Genomic DNA, 15067 nt, shown 5'->3' with positions numbered 1-15067 from the left:
TAATTGGAGTTGGAGCAGGTGTCCTCCATGGATTTGGAGAAGCTGTCCTTAATGGAGTTAGAGAAGATCTTCTCAATGGAAATCTATCTTCTGATTCTTTGAAGCCAGAGCTGCTGTCCTCAGCTGAATTTGTCCATCCCTCCTCAGCGAAGTTGGAGAAATTGTTCTCTGTAGAGTGAGAGCACCTATCCTCAGTGGAGTTAGAGCAGCTCACCTCAGGATTGTAGTTGGAACCATTTTTCCTAGTGCTGCTATTATCTGTGGTGTAAAGCAGCTGTGTTCGGTAGAGTTGGGTCAGCCCTCTCCAGTAGAGATGGAGCAGCTGTTCTCAGAGGAGTCTGAGCAGCGGTCCTCAGAGAATTTAAACCGTAGGAGTCCTTGGTGGAATTGGAGAAGATGTTGTCTGTTGTGTCAGAGCATCTGCCCTCAATACTAAAAGGGGCTAGTTAATAATGGCCTTGGGCAGCACCTGTAACTGTTGCATTAAGAAATAAATCAAAATAAATACATTATTTTGTTATTGACAAATGTAAAGATTATTGACATTTTTATTCCTCTGTGTGTGTGTGTGTGTTTGTATGTGTATGTGTGCTTTGTATATATCTCTTTAATTATTACAGTTCAACACTACCCACTCCTCCTTAGTTGATGGCTAGATCATTGGTTGTGCTCAGCTCACTCTGGAAGGAATTTGTTACATAACCAATTAACTTTCCATTGGGATGTCGTTTATTGGTACTCTCAAAGAAAGGTATTGAGATTGTCTTATCTTCTGGGACTATCTTTTTCTATCTCAGAGGGCAGGATTTCATCGTCATTCTAAACTGCTTCATTTTACCTGAAGAGAGATCAGAAATTAAGGTAGAGGGGGCGGAGCCTGACCGGGAAGCTGGACAGACATGCTTTTTGTGAGCTCCCGAGCCTGATCCGGAATCTTGCCTAAAATAGGGGGTAAAACACCCAACCCAGAACCCTTACCTGCCTCACTGTGGACTACAGAGTCTGGGGAACCGGGGGACACCTCGCAAGCCTGAATGCCGACAGAATTCTCGGAGCAGAGTCTTGGGGCCTACTCAGTACAGGGCAAGGGAGAGACGGACGCTCTCCCGGCCCATCAAAACAAGCGATACCCGAAGTATCGGACCTCCCCCCCCCCTAGGACCGGTGGGTGTTATCCCGGCTCCACTCAGCCTGTATCACGACTACCCCAGCCACTGGCTTCACCAAGCAACGGAACCAGCGGTCAACCGAGTCCGCAAAGGCACAAACAAGATGGCGGCCTGCACGAGACCCGCTAAGCAAAGCACCCTCATAAAGCCACCTAAACTTGTCCACGACTTCTTTCCGAGGCTCTGCACCAACCTATGGGCACAACACCACAGGGGTCGGTCATTCCGACTAGCAGTGAAGGAAACGGCGGCATGGATTCGCCCTGCCACCCGGCGCCGCTTGTGCAGACACTCGCATCGTGCTAGTGGTCATTACCACCTCCCCCTCCTCTCCCCTAGTGGTCCTTACCACCCCCCCTCCCCTCCCCTAGTGGTCCCTACTCCCCCCTTCCCTCCCCTAGTGGTCCTTACTCCCCTCTCCCCTCCCCTAATGGTCCTTACTCCTCCCCCCTCCCCTAATGGTCCTTGCCCCCCCCTCCCCTAATGGTCCTTACCCTCCTCTTCCTTCCTGCCTATGTAGCATTGCCGGGCGGCGCGGAACGCGGGACAGGATCTTCTGTTTCCTGTACCCGGCCGCCGGCGGACTGAAGGGAAGCGCTCACTGAGTGAACACTTCCTGTCAGTCCGCCGGAGGCGGGGTACAGGAAACAGAGGTATGCTACATTGAGAGATCGGCAGGAGGGAGCGCTCTGCGCTTCCCTCCTGCCGGTCACTCAAACCCGGCCCCCTCCATACAGCAGTGCTGCACCGCCTGGGGCTTGCTAAAGCGCTCAGGTGGCGCAGCATGAAGAGCCGCACTGGTGACTCCGGGCACAGGGATCCGGCGCCCCCTGCTAAGGTGCGCCCTAGGCGGCTGCCTAGGTCGCCTTACAGGTAGCGCCGGCCCTCGGTCTTACAATCTAAATAGATAGGACGGGAGTAGAGACAGAACAATAGCAAAATTTCAGAAACAGACAGAACAAAAGCTAATCTCAGGATAAGCTTTCATTGCTTATCCTGCGATGTTTTCATGAATTAGAATCCTGAATGAATGTACATCCAAAACCAGATTGTCCTATACAAACATGATGCTGGAACAGTGCAACACAGACGAGGAGAACCCCACAGCCGTCAGTCACTTCCGATCTGACCCCCCAGGGTAGTTCATAATATGGTCACAGGTACCCCGTTTGAATTTTGTCAATGTGACTTTTTGTCCCCCCAGCCCTTCTGCTTGACTTTTTTGTGTCCCCCAGCCCCTCTGCCTCTTTCTTTGTGCCCCCCAGCCCCACTGTGTGTCTGCTTGTCCCCCTCAGCCCCTCTGTGTCTCTTTGTGCCCCCCCCAGCCCCTCTGTTTCTCTTTCTCTACCCCCCAACCCCTCTGTGTCTCTTTTTGTGCCCCCCCCAGCCCCTCTGTTTGTCTCTTTGTGCTCCCCAACCCCACTGTGTGTCTGATTGTCCCCCCTCATTCCCTCTGTGCCTCTTTGTGCCCCCAACCCCTCTGTGTGTCGCTTTCTGCCTCTCAGTGTGTTTCTGAGTGTTTCTTTTGTGTGTCCTCCCTCCCAGCCCTTCTGTGAGGCCTCTGTTCCTCTTTGAGCCCCCAGCCCCTTTGTGTGTCTTTTAGTGCCCCTCAGTGTGTCTCTTTGTGCTCCTATGCATGTCTCTTTGTCCACACTCAGCCCATCTGTGTGCCTCTTTGTCACTGACACTGGATATCGTCATTATGCAGGGCATGATATCGCCCTGCGTCAATTAGGTGACTTGGAGTCCAGTAAACTCCTAGAAGTGCCTCTAGTGTCTGTCTGGTAGACAGCCACTAGAGGCTTTCTTAGTACTGCAATGTAAATATTGCCGTTTCTCTAAAACTTCTAGGTTTTACATAGCAGGACTAAGAGGGACAGGAACAGTCCCCTCAGACCACTTCAATTAGATGTGCCTATAGTGTCCCTTTAACTCTTATAATGGCTTACACACAGTGCATGCATTCGTACAGCACTTCTGGAGAAAATTCCTAAAGTTGAAATAGCATTACTGAGGTGAAGGAACAAGGGGCTGTTTTTTTCTCTGGAAGTGACAGTTCCTGTTTAACCCCTTAAGGACCAAACTTCTGGAATAAAAGGGAATCATGACATGTCGCACATGTCATGTGTCCTTAAGGGGTTAAGGGTCTTTTGAAAACTGTACCTATGTTATTGTGGAGAGAGACCACTAGATGGCATAATAAGTCCATCTTTTATAGTCTAAAAGACAGCACTAAATGTTTACCTTATTTACTAAAGTAAAGGAAAACTAACACTACAATGCCGTCTGCCCCCCCTTCCTGCCCCCGTGGCACAGAAAGGGTTAAAAAAAAAAACCTTTACTCACTTACCCGATTCCAGGGGCGATGCCTTTAAAAAAAATCATATTGGAAAAAATATATATACTCTTTTAACTGCAAATTTAATGAACACTCCAAGCACCATAACAACTACAGTGTGTTGTTGTGGTTATGGTGCCAGGAGATCCCTGGTCCCACCCCATTAAATAGTCAAACTGTTTGACAACTTACCTGGGGTGTGACGGTCGCATGTCACGGCATCCATTGAGAGCTGGAAATTCCAACAAAGGGCTCTGTTAGCTCTCCTGAGCTAAACCCTGGGTGCAAGGCCAGCTCATTGACTGAAAGCATCATAAGATCACTGTCTGCTAACGAGCTAAGCCCAGCACTGGGCTGACACCAGTAAGTTATCAAACTATTAGCAAATTATTTCACTACTTACATTAACGATATTCTGTAAATCGTTAGCAAATGACGTTACAACCCAGTTCAATCATGGCACACAGTCAGCGGAGGAACATAAATTTACTATAAACAATCTATTACTGTCCAGATTATTCACGAAAAACCAATCTGTGTGAATTGGGAACCAAACAGCACAATGTAGGCCAAAAAACGTAAAACTCCTCTAGATTGTTAGATTGTCTTAGCAAGGTCCTCGTCAACCTTTTGTTCCTGTCAAAATGATGAATAGTTTGTCTCATTTGTTGTTAAAAGACCTCACAATAATATAGCAAAGAGCTTTTAAAAAATCCCAGCACAATATAAGTGCCAATAATAATAATATTAAGCTGTGAGATTTGTCCAAATCAACAAGATTATTCGCTTAGGTGAGAATTGTCAGGAATTCAAAGTGGATTTCACATTTTATGCCAAAAGAGCCGAGCTAGCAGTCAAGCTGATTTTCAGAATTCTTCCAATCCAGTTCTTATGGACCTAAATTTTAAATTCACTTTGAATTCCTGACAATTCTCACACTAGTAAATAACCTTGCAAATAGTTTAACCGCAATTTTACCATTCTGATTTTAATTTCTTACATTTTAAAGAGATACTATAGACTAGTGCCAGGAATACAAAGCTGTATTTCTGGCACTATCGCTCCCTCTACCCCCCCCCCCCTCCCATACTTACCTGATACCAGCGCTGATGTCCCTCGTGGCTGGTTCGCGGCTCCGCCTCCTCTGATGTCCATCAAGAAGGGGGTGCTAATGCTCACGTGAGGCAAGTGCAGTGCGCGCATTAGGCCCATTCCATAGGAAAGCATTGAATCAGTGCTTTTCAATGGGGAAATAGCTGACGCTGGATTCCCTCATGCTGAGCGTGAGGACGTCCAGCGCCAGTTACCGGACCAAATGACATTACAGCCACTGGAGGCAGACTTAGTGCAGCACTATAAACATTGCAGTTTCTCTGGAACGCAATGTTCTACATTGCAGCACTAAGTGCAATAGGGACACTGTAGCCAGACCACTTCAATGAGCTGAAGTGGTCTGGGTGCCTATAATGCCTCTTTAAGCGTTTGGTAAATAAAAGATAAACCCCAGTACTATCTGCCCCTCCTAACATATGAAGAAAGAGCATGTTTATGGAATTACAATACAGTTTTATTAAGTATTAGTAGCTTTATATTGTTTCTAATATTGTGCTTTATATTGTACAAGCAGAGATATTGCGTCAGTCTCTCTAAATAACATTCCCCAATGACGTCCTTCCGCAAAGCTAGCGCTAAGAAACTACAAGTCCCGTCATGCTTTTGGTAGACGGGTGCTGTACCACATGACATCTTCGGCCGTAAAGCAGAAACCGGGCAGCCAATGAGATTGCGCAGACTGGAAGTAAGCCGTCCAATGAGAACGCGGCGGTTTCAGTTTGAACGTGGTAGTGGTGAAGTGCCTTAGACAGGCGGGCGTGCTGCGGTCTCCTGAGGTATGGCGCTCGTGTTTGGCGATGGGTGCCTGGTAGTCCAGAGCAGAGGGTGGCCGGCACAGCATCATGGGAGTTGTAGTTGTGTAACAGCTGGATCTTTGTCCTGGCAGCCCAGGCTTTGAATTGCTGATAAAGACATTGGAATGGGTCAGGTTTCAGAGTGGCCATGCCAGTGTGATAGATATGAACTCCCACTCCCATGACTCCTGTCAGCCCTTTATTAGTGGCCTTTGAGAGGGAAGTAACATGATGTCACTAGGTATGATGTAAGCATGTCAGCAAGTTACTGCAGTCAAATTAACCTAGGCCTACTAAAGGATCACTATAGTGTCAGGAAAACAAAGCGGTTTTCCTGACCGTGCTGAAGGGGTTAAAACCCCTTCAGCCATTTACCTTAATCCAGCGCCGGGCTCCCTCAGCGCTGGTGACCTTTCCTCCCCCGCCGACATCAGCGGAGCCGAATGCGCGGCAAGTGCCGATTGGAAAGCATTTCTCAATGCCTTCCTATGGACGCTCTGCGCGATGGAGGCATAATACAGCCACTAGAGGCTGGCTTAACCCCAAATGTAAACATAGCAGTTTCTCTGAAACTGCTATGTTTGCATCCCGAAGGGTTAAAACCTGAGGGACCTGGCACCCAGACAACTTCATTGAGCTGAAGTGGTCTGGGTGACTATAGTGTTCCTTTAAATACACTTCTCATAAACTAACAAATTAAAGGGAGTTTCCCGGGTGAAGCTGATCCTCATTAATTTTGGAAGGGCCGCTGTCACTTGTAGGGTCTTGTGCTAATTGCAAAGACCCTCTCATCAAGTGACGTGTCATTTTATGGTTGTGTCGGGTGTACAAAGGAAAGCGTGTCATCACATGACGTGAAATGTAATATTTTGTGTTGTGGTCATGCATGTTTTCATACTTTCCAGCTGTCCTTCACCTAGCAGGACAGTCCTGAGATTTCTTGCGTCACACATCTTGGGATAACCGGGAATTGTCAACAAGTTCCCCAGTAGATGTATGTACCGCTCTGTAGACCTAGACCTTCAACCTCGTGTTGGCTCATGCCAGGTTAACATGCCCTCTTTATAGGTGAGACTCCCCTCTTATGATGTTGCTGACATGGTCTCGGTTCTGATTTCAGGCATCCATTTGCAATGTCTAATGGGAACAATCCTCTTCTTGTGTGATGCGAAATATGTCTGTTGCTTCTCCTTACACATGAACACTAAGGTTTGTGAAAGTTTTGGTGGGGTGTTCTATAAGCATCCATTTTGTACTCCTATAAAGAGCAGTAGTTAACCAATTACTTAGTAGAATCGAAACATTGATGCACATAAAGGGTACGTTTTAGGGAAGCTCTCTCTTTACCTTCCCTGTGCCACTGTGAAAACTAGAGGGACCTGGCACCCAGACCACTTCATTGAGCTGCAGTGGTCTGGGTGCCTACAGTGGTCCTTTAAGCCATAGCATTATCGACAAGCTTGGAAACATGAGACATTACGGTATGTTCTGGTTAATAACTTCATCTCTAAATGTCCCCTAGGTAATTCACAATGGCAGAAGCTGGAGATGAGTGGGAACTATGCAAAGAAAACGTTCAACCTCTACGCCAGGGTAGAGTAATGTCCACTCTACAGGAAGTGCTTTCCCAACAAGAGAGTGCCAGTCATACTGTCATCCAACAAGAGAAGCAGTAAGTAAAGACTTGAGTCAGTCCAGACTGGCCTTCTAGACTGCAAAATAAGCATGCTGAGTGAAATGTCATGATATAGAATGCCATGACTGTACTTCTTCTCTATTAAATGTACTCCTACTTCTCATAAATATTTGTCAGTCACTGAAAACTGAAACGTTGACCTATTTTATCTGAAGCTAAATGTATTAAAGGGACACTCTAGGCACCCAGACCACTTCTGCTCATTGGAGTGGTCTGGGTGCCAACTCCCACTACCCTTAACCCTGCAAGTGTAATTATTGCAGTTTTTATTAAACTGCAATAATTACCTTGCAGGGTTAAGTCCTCCCCTAGTGGCTGTCTATTAGACAGCCACTAGAGGACACTTCCTGGTCCCTAGCACAGGTTTTCTGTGCTAGAGCGTCGCTGGACGTCCTCACGCTGTGTGAGGACCTCCAGCGTCGCTCTATTCCCCATAGGGAAGCATTGAAATTCATTTTCAATGCTTTCCTATGGGGTGCGCTAATGCGCATGCGCGGCATTGCCGCGCATGCGCATTAGGTCTCCTCGGCCGGCGGGCGAGATCAGTCTCGCCCACCGGCCGACGTAAGCAGAAGGAGGAGCGGAGGGGGAGGAGGAAGCAGCGACGTGGGACCTGTCGCTGCCTCTGGTAAGTCACTGAAGGGGTTTTCACCCCTTCAGCAACTGGGGATTGGGGGGTGGGAGGGAGAGGGACTCTCCAGTGCCAGGAAAACGGATCGTTTTCCTGGCACTAGAGTTTCCCTTTAAGCATTTTATTTGCAAGTCCCTGGAGTGCAGTCTTTGAGTTTAATTTTATATTATTACTGATAAGCAAAAGGAATTTAAAATCTTATTATATGTGTTCTTAATGGGCATGCTTGCTACAGAAATAGTATACTCTTAGACTAGCTTTGGAAGCACTGGTAGAATCTGTGCCAATCTGGTAGAAATGAAATTTAATGAAAATCTTGTTACAGGGCTTTTGAGCTAGAACTCCGCTTTTACAATGGAGACGATCCCCTGGATGTTTGGGACAGGTAAGCATGGTTTGTGTTTTTAAAAAGCCAATGTATATGCAGTCTTGTCACAAACTGTCTTTCCTTTAAAGAGACACTATAATCACCAGAAAAACTATAGGTTATTGTATTTCTTCTGGTGAGTAGAATTGTTCCCTTCAGGCTTTTTTTGCAGTAAACACAGTTGTTTTAGAGAAAATGCAGTGTTTACATTATAGCGTAGGGATAACCCCTATATAGCCCCTGATCTGCCTCCTTGACCGTCTCCGCCAATCCAATGGAAAAGCATTGTGATTGGTTTACAGAATCACTTCTGATGATGTCAGCCAAGCAGGCAGATCAGAGGCAGCAGCTGCATACTTGAATAAAAGTAAGATTTTACTATATTTAGGGAGGTAAGGGAAGTTCCAGGCGGGCAAGATGGTGGTTTCAACACTATCGGGTCAGAAATGCATGTTTGTGTACCTGACCCTATAGTGTTACCTAAATTTAATTAGGATTCTATTACCCACAAACATCAACAAATTATGTGTAGCCCCTTTGCCATACCAGCAACATCTCCCATTGCTTGTTGAAGATACTCTGGAAGTCTTGAACTGGCCTTTTTATGAAGTCTTTTACAGTCTGTCATAATTTATTGGTCATTTTTTTTTTTACCATCAGTGAAGACTGTAAGCATTTTCCAGAAAGCATGGGACAATGTTCATTTTTAAATTGTGACAAATTTGCTTTCTCCATTTACCACGTGTCTTTTTTGTTATTTCTTTCCTTACCTCTCCCTTTCTGTAGGTTTTATTCAACTACTAGGGAATTGCAGTACATTTCTCACCAAAATATAGCTGGAAAAATTGCAGCTTGAGAATTTTTCTAGGTTAGCTGCTTTAGCCTAAATATAGAAATTTTCAGTCTAGTGAAAAGCATGTTATCTTCCCAAAAAATTAGTCTTTTTGGTTATCTTTTGCGATATCCTCCCTTTATTTTCTCTCTAGTTACTGTTTGAAAATGTACAAAAATATTGTGTCTTCTTGGCTTTATTTTGTATCAGGTATATAAAATGGGCAGAACAAGCATTTCCCCAGGGCGGTAAGGAGAGCAACCTGGCCCCTCTGCTAGAGAGAGCTGTTAAGATTTTCATTGAAGATAAAAATTATTATGACGACCTCCGATATCTTGGCATCTGGCTTAAGTTTGTAAGTATGAATCCTAAGGTTGCCTATTATTGTTGTGATAATTTGTGGTCCAATAGGGTAACTCGTGGCGGTTCTATTTAGATGTAAATATCGAGAAGTTGAATTTAGGGTGTTTTGAATTGACCATGTCAGCAAACCATACCTACATTATGCTGGTTTATTATGCTCTCTCTTTGTTTATATCTGGCTTCCCATTTGTTGTATTGGAATGTTGAGACTTGAATCACAAAAAAATATCTTTAACCCCTTAAGGACCAAACTTCTGGAATAAAAGGGAATCATGACATGTCATGTGTCCTGAAGGGGTTAGCAAGTCCGCCTCTGAATTTGCGACCTGCACATTTTTTCAAAAGGGCCCGGGATGCCCTTGAAATCAGTTAGCATGGCATGGGAATTTTTTTGAATTCTTTCCTGAACTAATGGAGGTTCCAGGGAATGTTACTTCCCTCTGTTGATTTACAATGTGGGTGGCTTTCAAATGGGCCATTAACTGACTTTATAAAGGATTTTTGAAGTTTATTTTTTATTAAACTTCATGAGATTTGCCTTTTCACCTGTGTCCTTGCAGTATATTAAAGGACCACTATAGGCACCCAGACCACTTCAGCTTAATTTAAGTGGTCTGGGTGCTAGGTCCATCTAGTTTTAACCCTGCCTGCTGTAAACATAGCAGTTTCAGAGAAACTGCTATGTTTACATTAGGGTTAATCCAGCCTCTAGTGGCTGTCTCATTGACAGCCTCTAGAGGCGCTTCTCACTGATTTTCACAGTGAGAAGACGCCAGCGTCCATAGGAAAGCATTGAGAAACCTCCAGAGTTCCCAGCGCCGAGGGAGAAAAGTAAGATTTTAACCCCTTCCTCCCACTTCAGCCCGGCGTGTGGGGGACCTATTAACACTATAGTGCCAGGAAAACAAGTTTTTTTTTTTGTTTTTTTTTTTTCTCGCACTATAGTGGTCCTTTAACACAATACTGGTATAAAACAATTCTTGTGTTCTACATAGTCTAGCTATAGCCATAACCATTCTAATTTTGACAGGACGTGTGCATTTGCAGAGCAGACTTCCAAATGTTTCTGCTTGCATTGTTTAACATTTGTGTTTTTTGTTTTCAGGCACATTTCTGCTCAGAACCCCTCGATCTGTATAGCTACTTGCACAGCCAAGGTATTGGTATTTCCCATGCTTTACTTTACATCGCTTGGGCTGAAGAATATGAGGCCCAAGGCAATTGCAAGAAAGCAGACTCTGTTTTCCAGGAGGGCACTCAACGTAAAGCAGAACCCATGGAAAAGCTGGAAATGCACCATCGGTAAGGAACATTTTTTTTCCTTTTTTTTTTTTTTTAATTTTCCCCCGAGATCCACCTGCGACCAATAGATCTGGTTAGCAGTTTTTCTCAGCAGACACCGTTTCTTCCCTTCCATGTTCCAGGCAGTTCCAGGCCAGAGTTTCCCGTCAAGCAGTACAAGGAATCTCTGAGGGAGCAGATACTGAGGAAACCGTCATTACTGAGCCACAGCGAAGCTCCCTGGTGGATCTAAAATTCAGAGGAAAGAATAAGGCACGTGCCCCTGTAGGCAGAGTGGGAGAGTTCACCAAACGTAAGTGCTGGACATTAGTTTCCACTTCCTAATGAGTAGTTTCCTTTTCTTTGGTAATCCTGTCCACGCCATGGTGGAGGATTGTACTTTTATTTGTAATTCTTTCCTTTACAAATCTGCATCGACAACATAGATCTCTAGTTGTCTTTTTAATACAGTTTTTTTGTTTTTTTTCAGCACGCAGTCAAAGTCTTGCCCAAGTTGGTCCTCCACAGCAAATCCCAGCCAGATCTCGTATTATGGTGTTTGATGAGAATGCCATGGCACCAGTTGCTTCTGGACCTACTGTGTTAAATCCACAGCCATGGGCAGCAATTCCACCTCCTCGTGCTAAAGAAAATGAGCAACATGCAGGACGCTGGAACTCAGGCCGGGTAAGACACAAACTCTTGGTATTTTTGCTAATATGATCCTGTCTCTCCTTTTTATTTATTTTAAATGTATTTATATATATATATATATTTTTGTTTTACAATTATGTTATAGGTCACTGAAATGTTTTGTAGTATGTATATGCATAACATTTTATATATACACTGTACTTTTTTTTACTGGCTTTATATTGCCTACTTGCAGCAAAGTGGGACTTTTTATTATTTGCTAAGGTGTGAGACATGTTTTCTGTTTCGTCGGGAAATATAGGAACTAAGTGACAGATGTCGATTAATTTGTGCTATGGCAATAAAGCTCGCGTGTAAGGGGATAAGGGGAGCGATGCCAGCTTTGAGGTTGATTCACCAAAGTTGGAATCATTGTGAATTTTAAATTTTAGATTTTCTATCTCTAGTATTTGAGTTCATTTAAGAATGCGCTGCAGAGTTCTGTTAATATTAACCTATTAGTTTGTGTTTTTATTCAGGCCTCCCGTAACAGCCAGTCGACAGCCAACTCAGAAGTGCCCGTGACCACTGCACCCAGCTTCACACCTTATGTTGATGAAGTAGCAGAACAGCAGATTGTGTATGTTAAGACAGAAGAAGCAATGTTTGTTGGTTTCATCCCTGACTTCTTGTTACCTGTGTAATTGTCTTGATAGTAGCCTAAGGAGATGCATGATTGGCTTTGCCAATTATCTTGTTTAATGCATTAAATAGTTTAGATGCCTGTGAAGGCTATCGTTATTGCCTCCTGCAATGACCGGTTTCTTCTCTAAAGAGTGTATTGCTGGGAATTCTAAATTAACTTCACATTTTAGGCACCAGTTATCGAACCATTGTTTCCTACAATTTGAAATCCATTTAAAATTCCTGACAATTCACATTTGAAGTGGTGATGGTGCTTTGAGACTGTATGTGCAGCATTTTAGTTTGATTGATTGATTTAAAGTACATTGCTACAGGAGGTGTATTTACACTTCTGGCTGCATTATTAGGCAGCCCAGAACTAGGCAGCCGAAGTATCTTTCAAGCTGTTCCTGGCACCCCGTAGCATATTTCTGGGAAAGGTAGTTGGCATGCCTGTAGCCTGTTCACTAATAACACAGATATGTATTGAGGCTTGTACATGTTCTGCCTTTTCATGTAACAAGCAAGCAGTGGGAACCTTTCTCACAGCACATATTGTGTATTCACATTTCTTTTTATTGAATGAGCCACTTCTAGTGGCACTGTAAGTTTACAATCTGAGCAACTAATACCATTGCTTTCTGGTACAGAATCGATGGGCTATGTTTCTGGTCAGGGGAAAAAAACATACAGGGAATTGCTGCTTTGGCAGAAAGTGTGTATGTACAAATATTTCTTGTCTTTTGTATCTGTTATATTTGTCTCCCTTGAGTAATCCTTGTTTGTGCACTTGTTAGGACCCCGTGCAAAATTAACCCAACAATCACCAGTGTCCTGAGTACTCGCAAACCTAGCAAAGAGGAGGATCCTCTGCAGCGGGTGCAGAAATCTTCAGAAGGAAAAGAGGAGATGGTTATGTACTGTAAGAGTAAAGTCTATGCTGGAATGGAGGAGTTCTCCTTGGAAGAGATCCGAGCAGAAATCTACATGGTGAAACTACGTAAGAAAAGAGAAGGTAAAGAACTGTCTTTCTATGTGATGTGTAGTGTCAGCAGACATACCCAGGCATTGTTACAACATGCACCATTGCCTGTAAGATAACTGACTGATTCGATATCTGTCTAGGTCAGGGGTGCCCAAAAGGTAGCTCCCCAGATGTTTTAAAATTACACTCCCATGATGCATTGTAAAGGCATGCAAAGCATCAATGGAGTTGTAGTTCTACATCTGGGCATCTACTATTTGGGCACCTCTGATCTAGGCATTTTAACAGCTGACAATTCTATTTGTACCACCGTGTATTGCAAGCACCGCTAGAACTCTGGAGTTTATGCTGATGCTTTTCTGTGAACACACAGGCTTTAGATGCAGATGAACCATAGCGGACATAACTTCGTGTACACACTGTTCACAAGAAATTCACTATTATTACAGTGCCCCTGTCCTCTTTCTAAATGCTTTGCTAACTAGAGAGATGTACTTTAACTTTGTATGATTCCTACTTTCTGAGGAAAGGGATTTAGGGGTGATTATTTCTGATGACTTAAAGGTAGGCAGACAATGTAACAGAGCAGCAGGAAATGCTAGCAGAATGCTTGGTTGTATAGGGAGAGGATTAGCAGTAGAAAGAGGGAAGTGCTCATGCCATTGTACATAACACTGGTGAGACCTCACTTGGAGTATTGTAAGCAGTACTGGAGACTGTATCTCCAGAAGGATATTGATACTTTGGAGAGAGTTTAGAGAAGGGCTACTAAACTGGTTCATGGATTGCAGGATGAAACTTACCAGGAAAGGTTAAAGAAACTTAACATGTATAGCTTGGAGGAAAGACGAGACGGGGGGGGATATGATAGAAATATTTAAATACATAAAGGGAATCAACACAGTAAAGGAGGAAACTATATTTAAAAGAAGAAAAAAAAAACCACAACAAGAGGACATAGTCTAAAATTAGAGGGACAAAGGTTTAAAAATATCAGGAAGTATTACTTTACTGAGAGAGGGTAGTGGATGCATGGAATAGCTTTCCAGCTAAAGTGGTAGAGGTTAACACAGTAAAGGATTTTAAAGGACCACTCTAGGCACCCAGACCACTTCAGCTTAATGAAGTGGTCTGGGTGCCAGGCCCAGCTAGGGTTAACCCATTTTTTTTTTTAATAAACCTGGCAGTTTCAGAGAAACTGCTATGTTTATTAATGGGTTAAGCCTTCCCCCTAATCCTCTAGTGGCTGTCTCATTGACAGCCGCTAGAGGCGCTTGCGTGATTCTCACTGTGAAAATCACAGTGAGAGCACGCAAGCGTCCATAGGAAAGCATTGTAAATGCTTTCCTATGCGACCGGCTGAATGCGCGCAGCTCTTGCCGCGCGTGCGTATTTAGCCGATGGGGCGGATCGGAGGTAGAGATCTCCCCGCCCAGTGCTGGAAAAAGGTAAGTTTTACCCCTTTTCCCCTTTCCAGAGCCGGGTGGGGGCACCCTCAGGGTACTCTAGTGCCAGGAAAACGAGTATGTTTTCCTGGCACTAGAGTGATCCTTTAAGCATGCGAGGGATAGGCATAAGGCTATCCTAACTATCAGATGAGGTCAGGGACTCTGTTTTAAAATATATCATTTATAGACTTGCATCAGCCTGCAAACAAGCATATCTTTGCCAGCTAGCATTGGAATGATTATAGGCATTCAATGGTCAGTATTAAACCATTTTGCTTGTATTTTCCTGGCAAGTAAAATGGAATGCTACCTGGGCTGTATTTATACAATCCACCTCAACTCTTCCTCTTGTGATTAGTAGAGAGTTAAAGGGACACTCTAACACCAGAATCACTAGGGCTTAATGCAGTGGTTCTGGTGCAAAGAGACTGCATTGCTGAAACTTCAGGGACAAACAAAAAGGCAGTATTTACAGTGCTTCCGAAGGACATCTCTAGTGACTGTCACTTAGCCACTAGTGGAGCTTCCTGTTGTCCTTTGCAGGACTGGATTTTGATTTCTGTGCATGCACAGTAGCACCCCAATACTGCCCTATGGGAAAGCATTGTGTCGTCATGGAGATATAAACTTTAAAAGCTACAAATAACCTAATGGGAATAATATGCTTAATGAGGTGTTTCGTAATTGCTTTCATATAACTTTTTTATTTTGTGTTTAACTTGCAGCTCCTAAT

The 15067-nt window shown here is 44.1% G+C and overlaps 1 protein-coding gene across 1 annotated transcript in view; it reads left to right on the top strand.

The window, feature by feature from the left end:
* Nucleotides 1–5305: 5305 nt before the first annotated feature.
* BUB1B (BUB1 mitotic checkpoint serine/threonine kinase B) overlaps nt 5306–15067 on the top strand; it is a 49578-nt gene continuing 39816 nt past the window's right edge. Inside the window, exons 1-9 of the mRNA XM_063440206.1 lie at nt 5306–5396; nt 6937–7086; nt 8067–8126; nt 9151–9295; nt 10409–10605; nt 10728–10897; nt 11075–11271; nt 11757–11857; nt 12699–12916. Coding sequence (XP_063296276.1) covers nt 6947–7086; nt 8067–8126; nt 9151–9295; nt 10409–10605; nt 10728–10897; nt 11075–11271; nt 11757–11857; nt 12699–12916 — 1228 coding nt within the window. The 5' untranslated portion in view covers nt 5306–5396; nt 6937–6946. The remainder of the gene's footprint in view (nt 5397–6936; nt 7087–8066; nt 8127–9150; nt 9296–10408; nt 10606–10727; nt 10898–11074; nt 11272–11756; nt 11858–12698; nt 12917–15067) is intronic.

Source organism: Pelobates fuscus, chromosome 13 (assembly GCF_036172605.1).
Source record: "Pelobates fuscus isolate aPelFus1 chromosome 13, aPelFus1.pri, whole genome shotgun sequence".
NCBI classification, from domain to species: domain Eukaryota; kingdom Metazoa; phylum Chordata; class Amphibia; order Anura; family Pelobatidae; genus Pelobates; species Pelobates fuscus.
The sequence above is the reverse complement of the archived record's forward strand: the minus strand, read 5'-3'. Positions and strand labels throughout refer to the sequence as shown.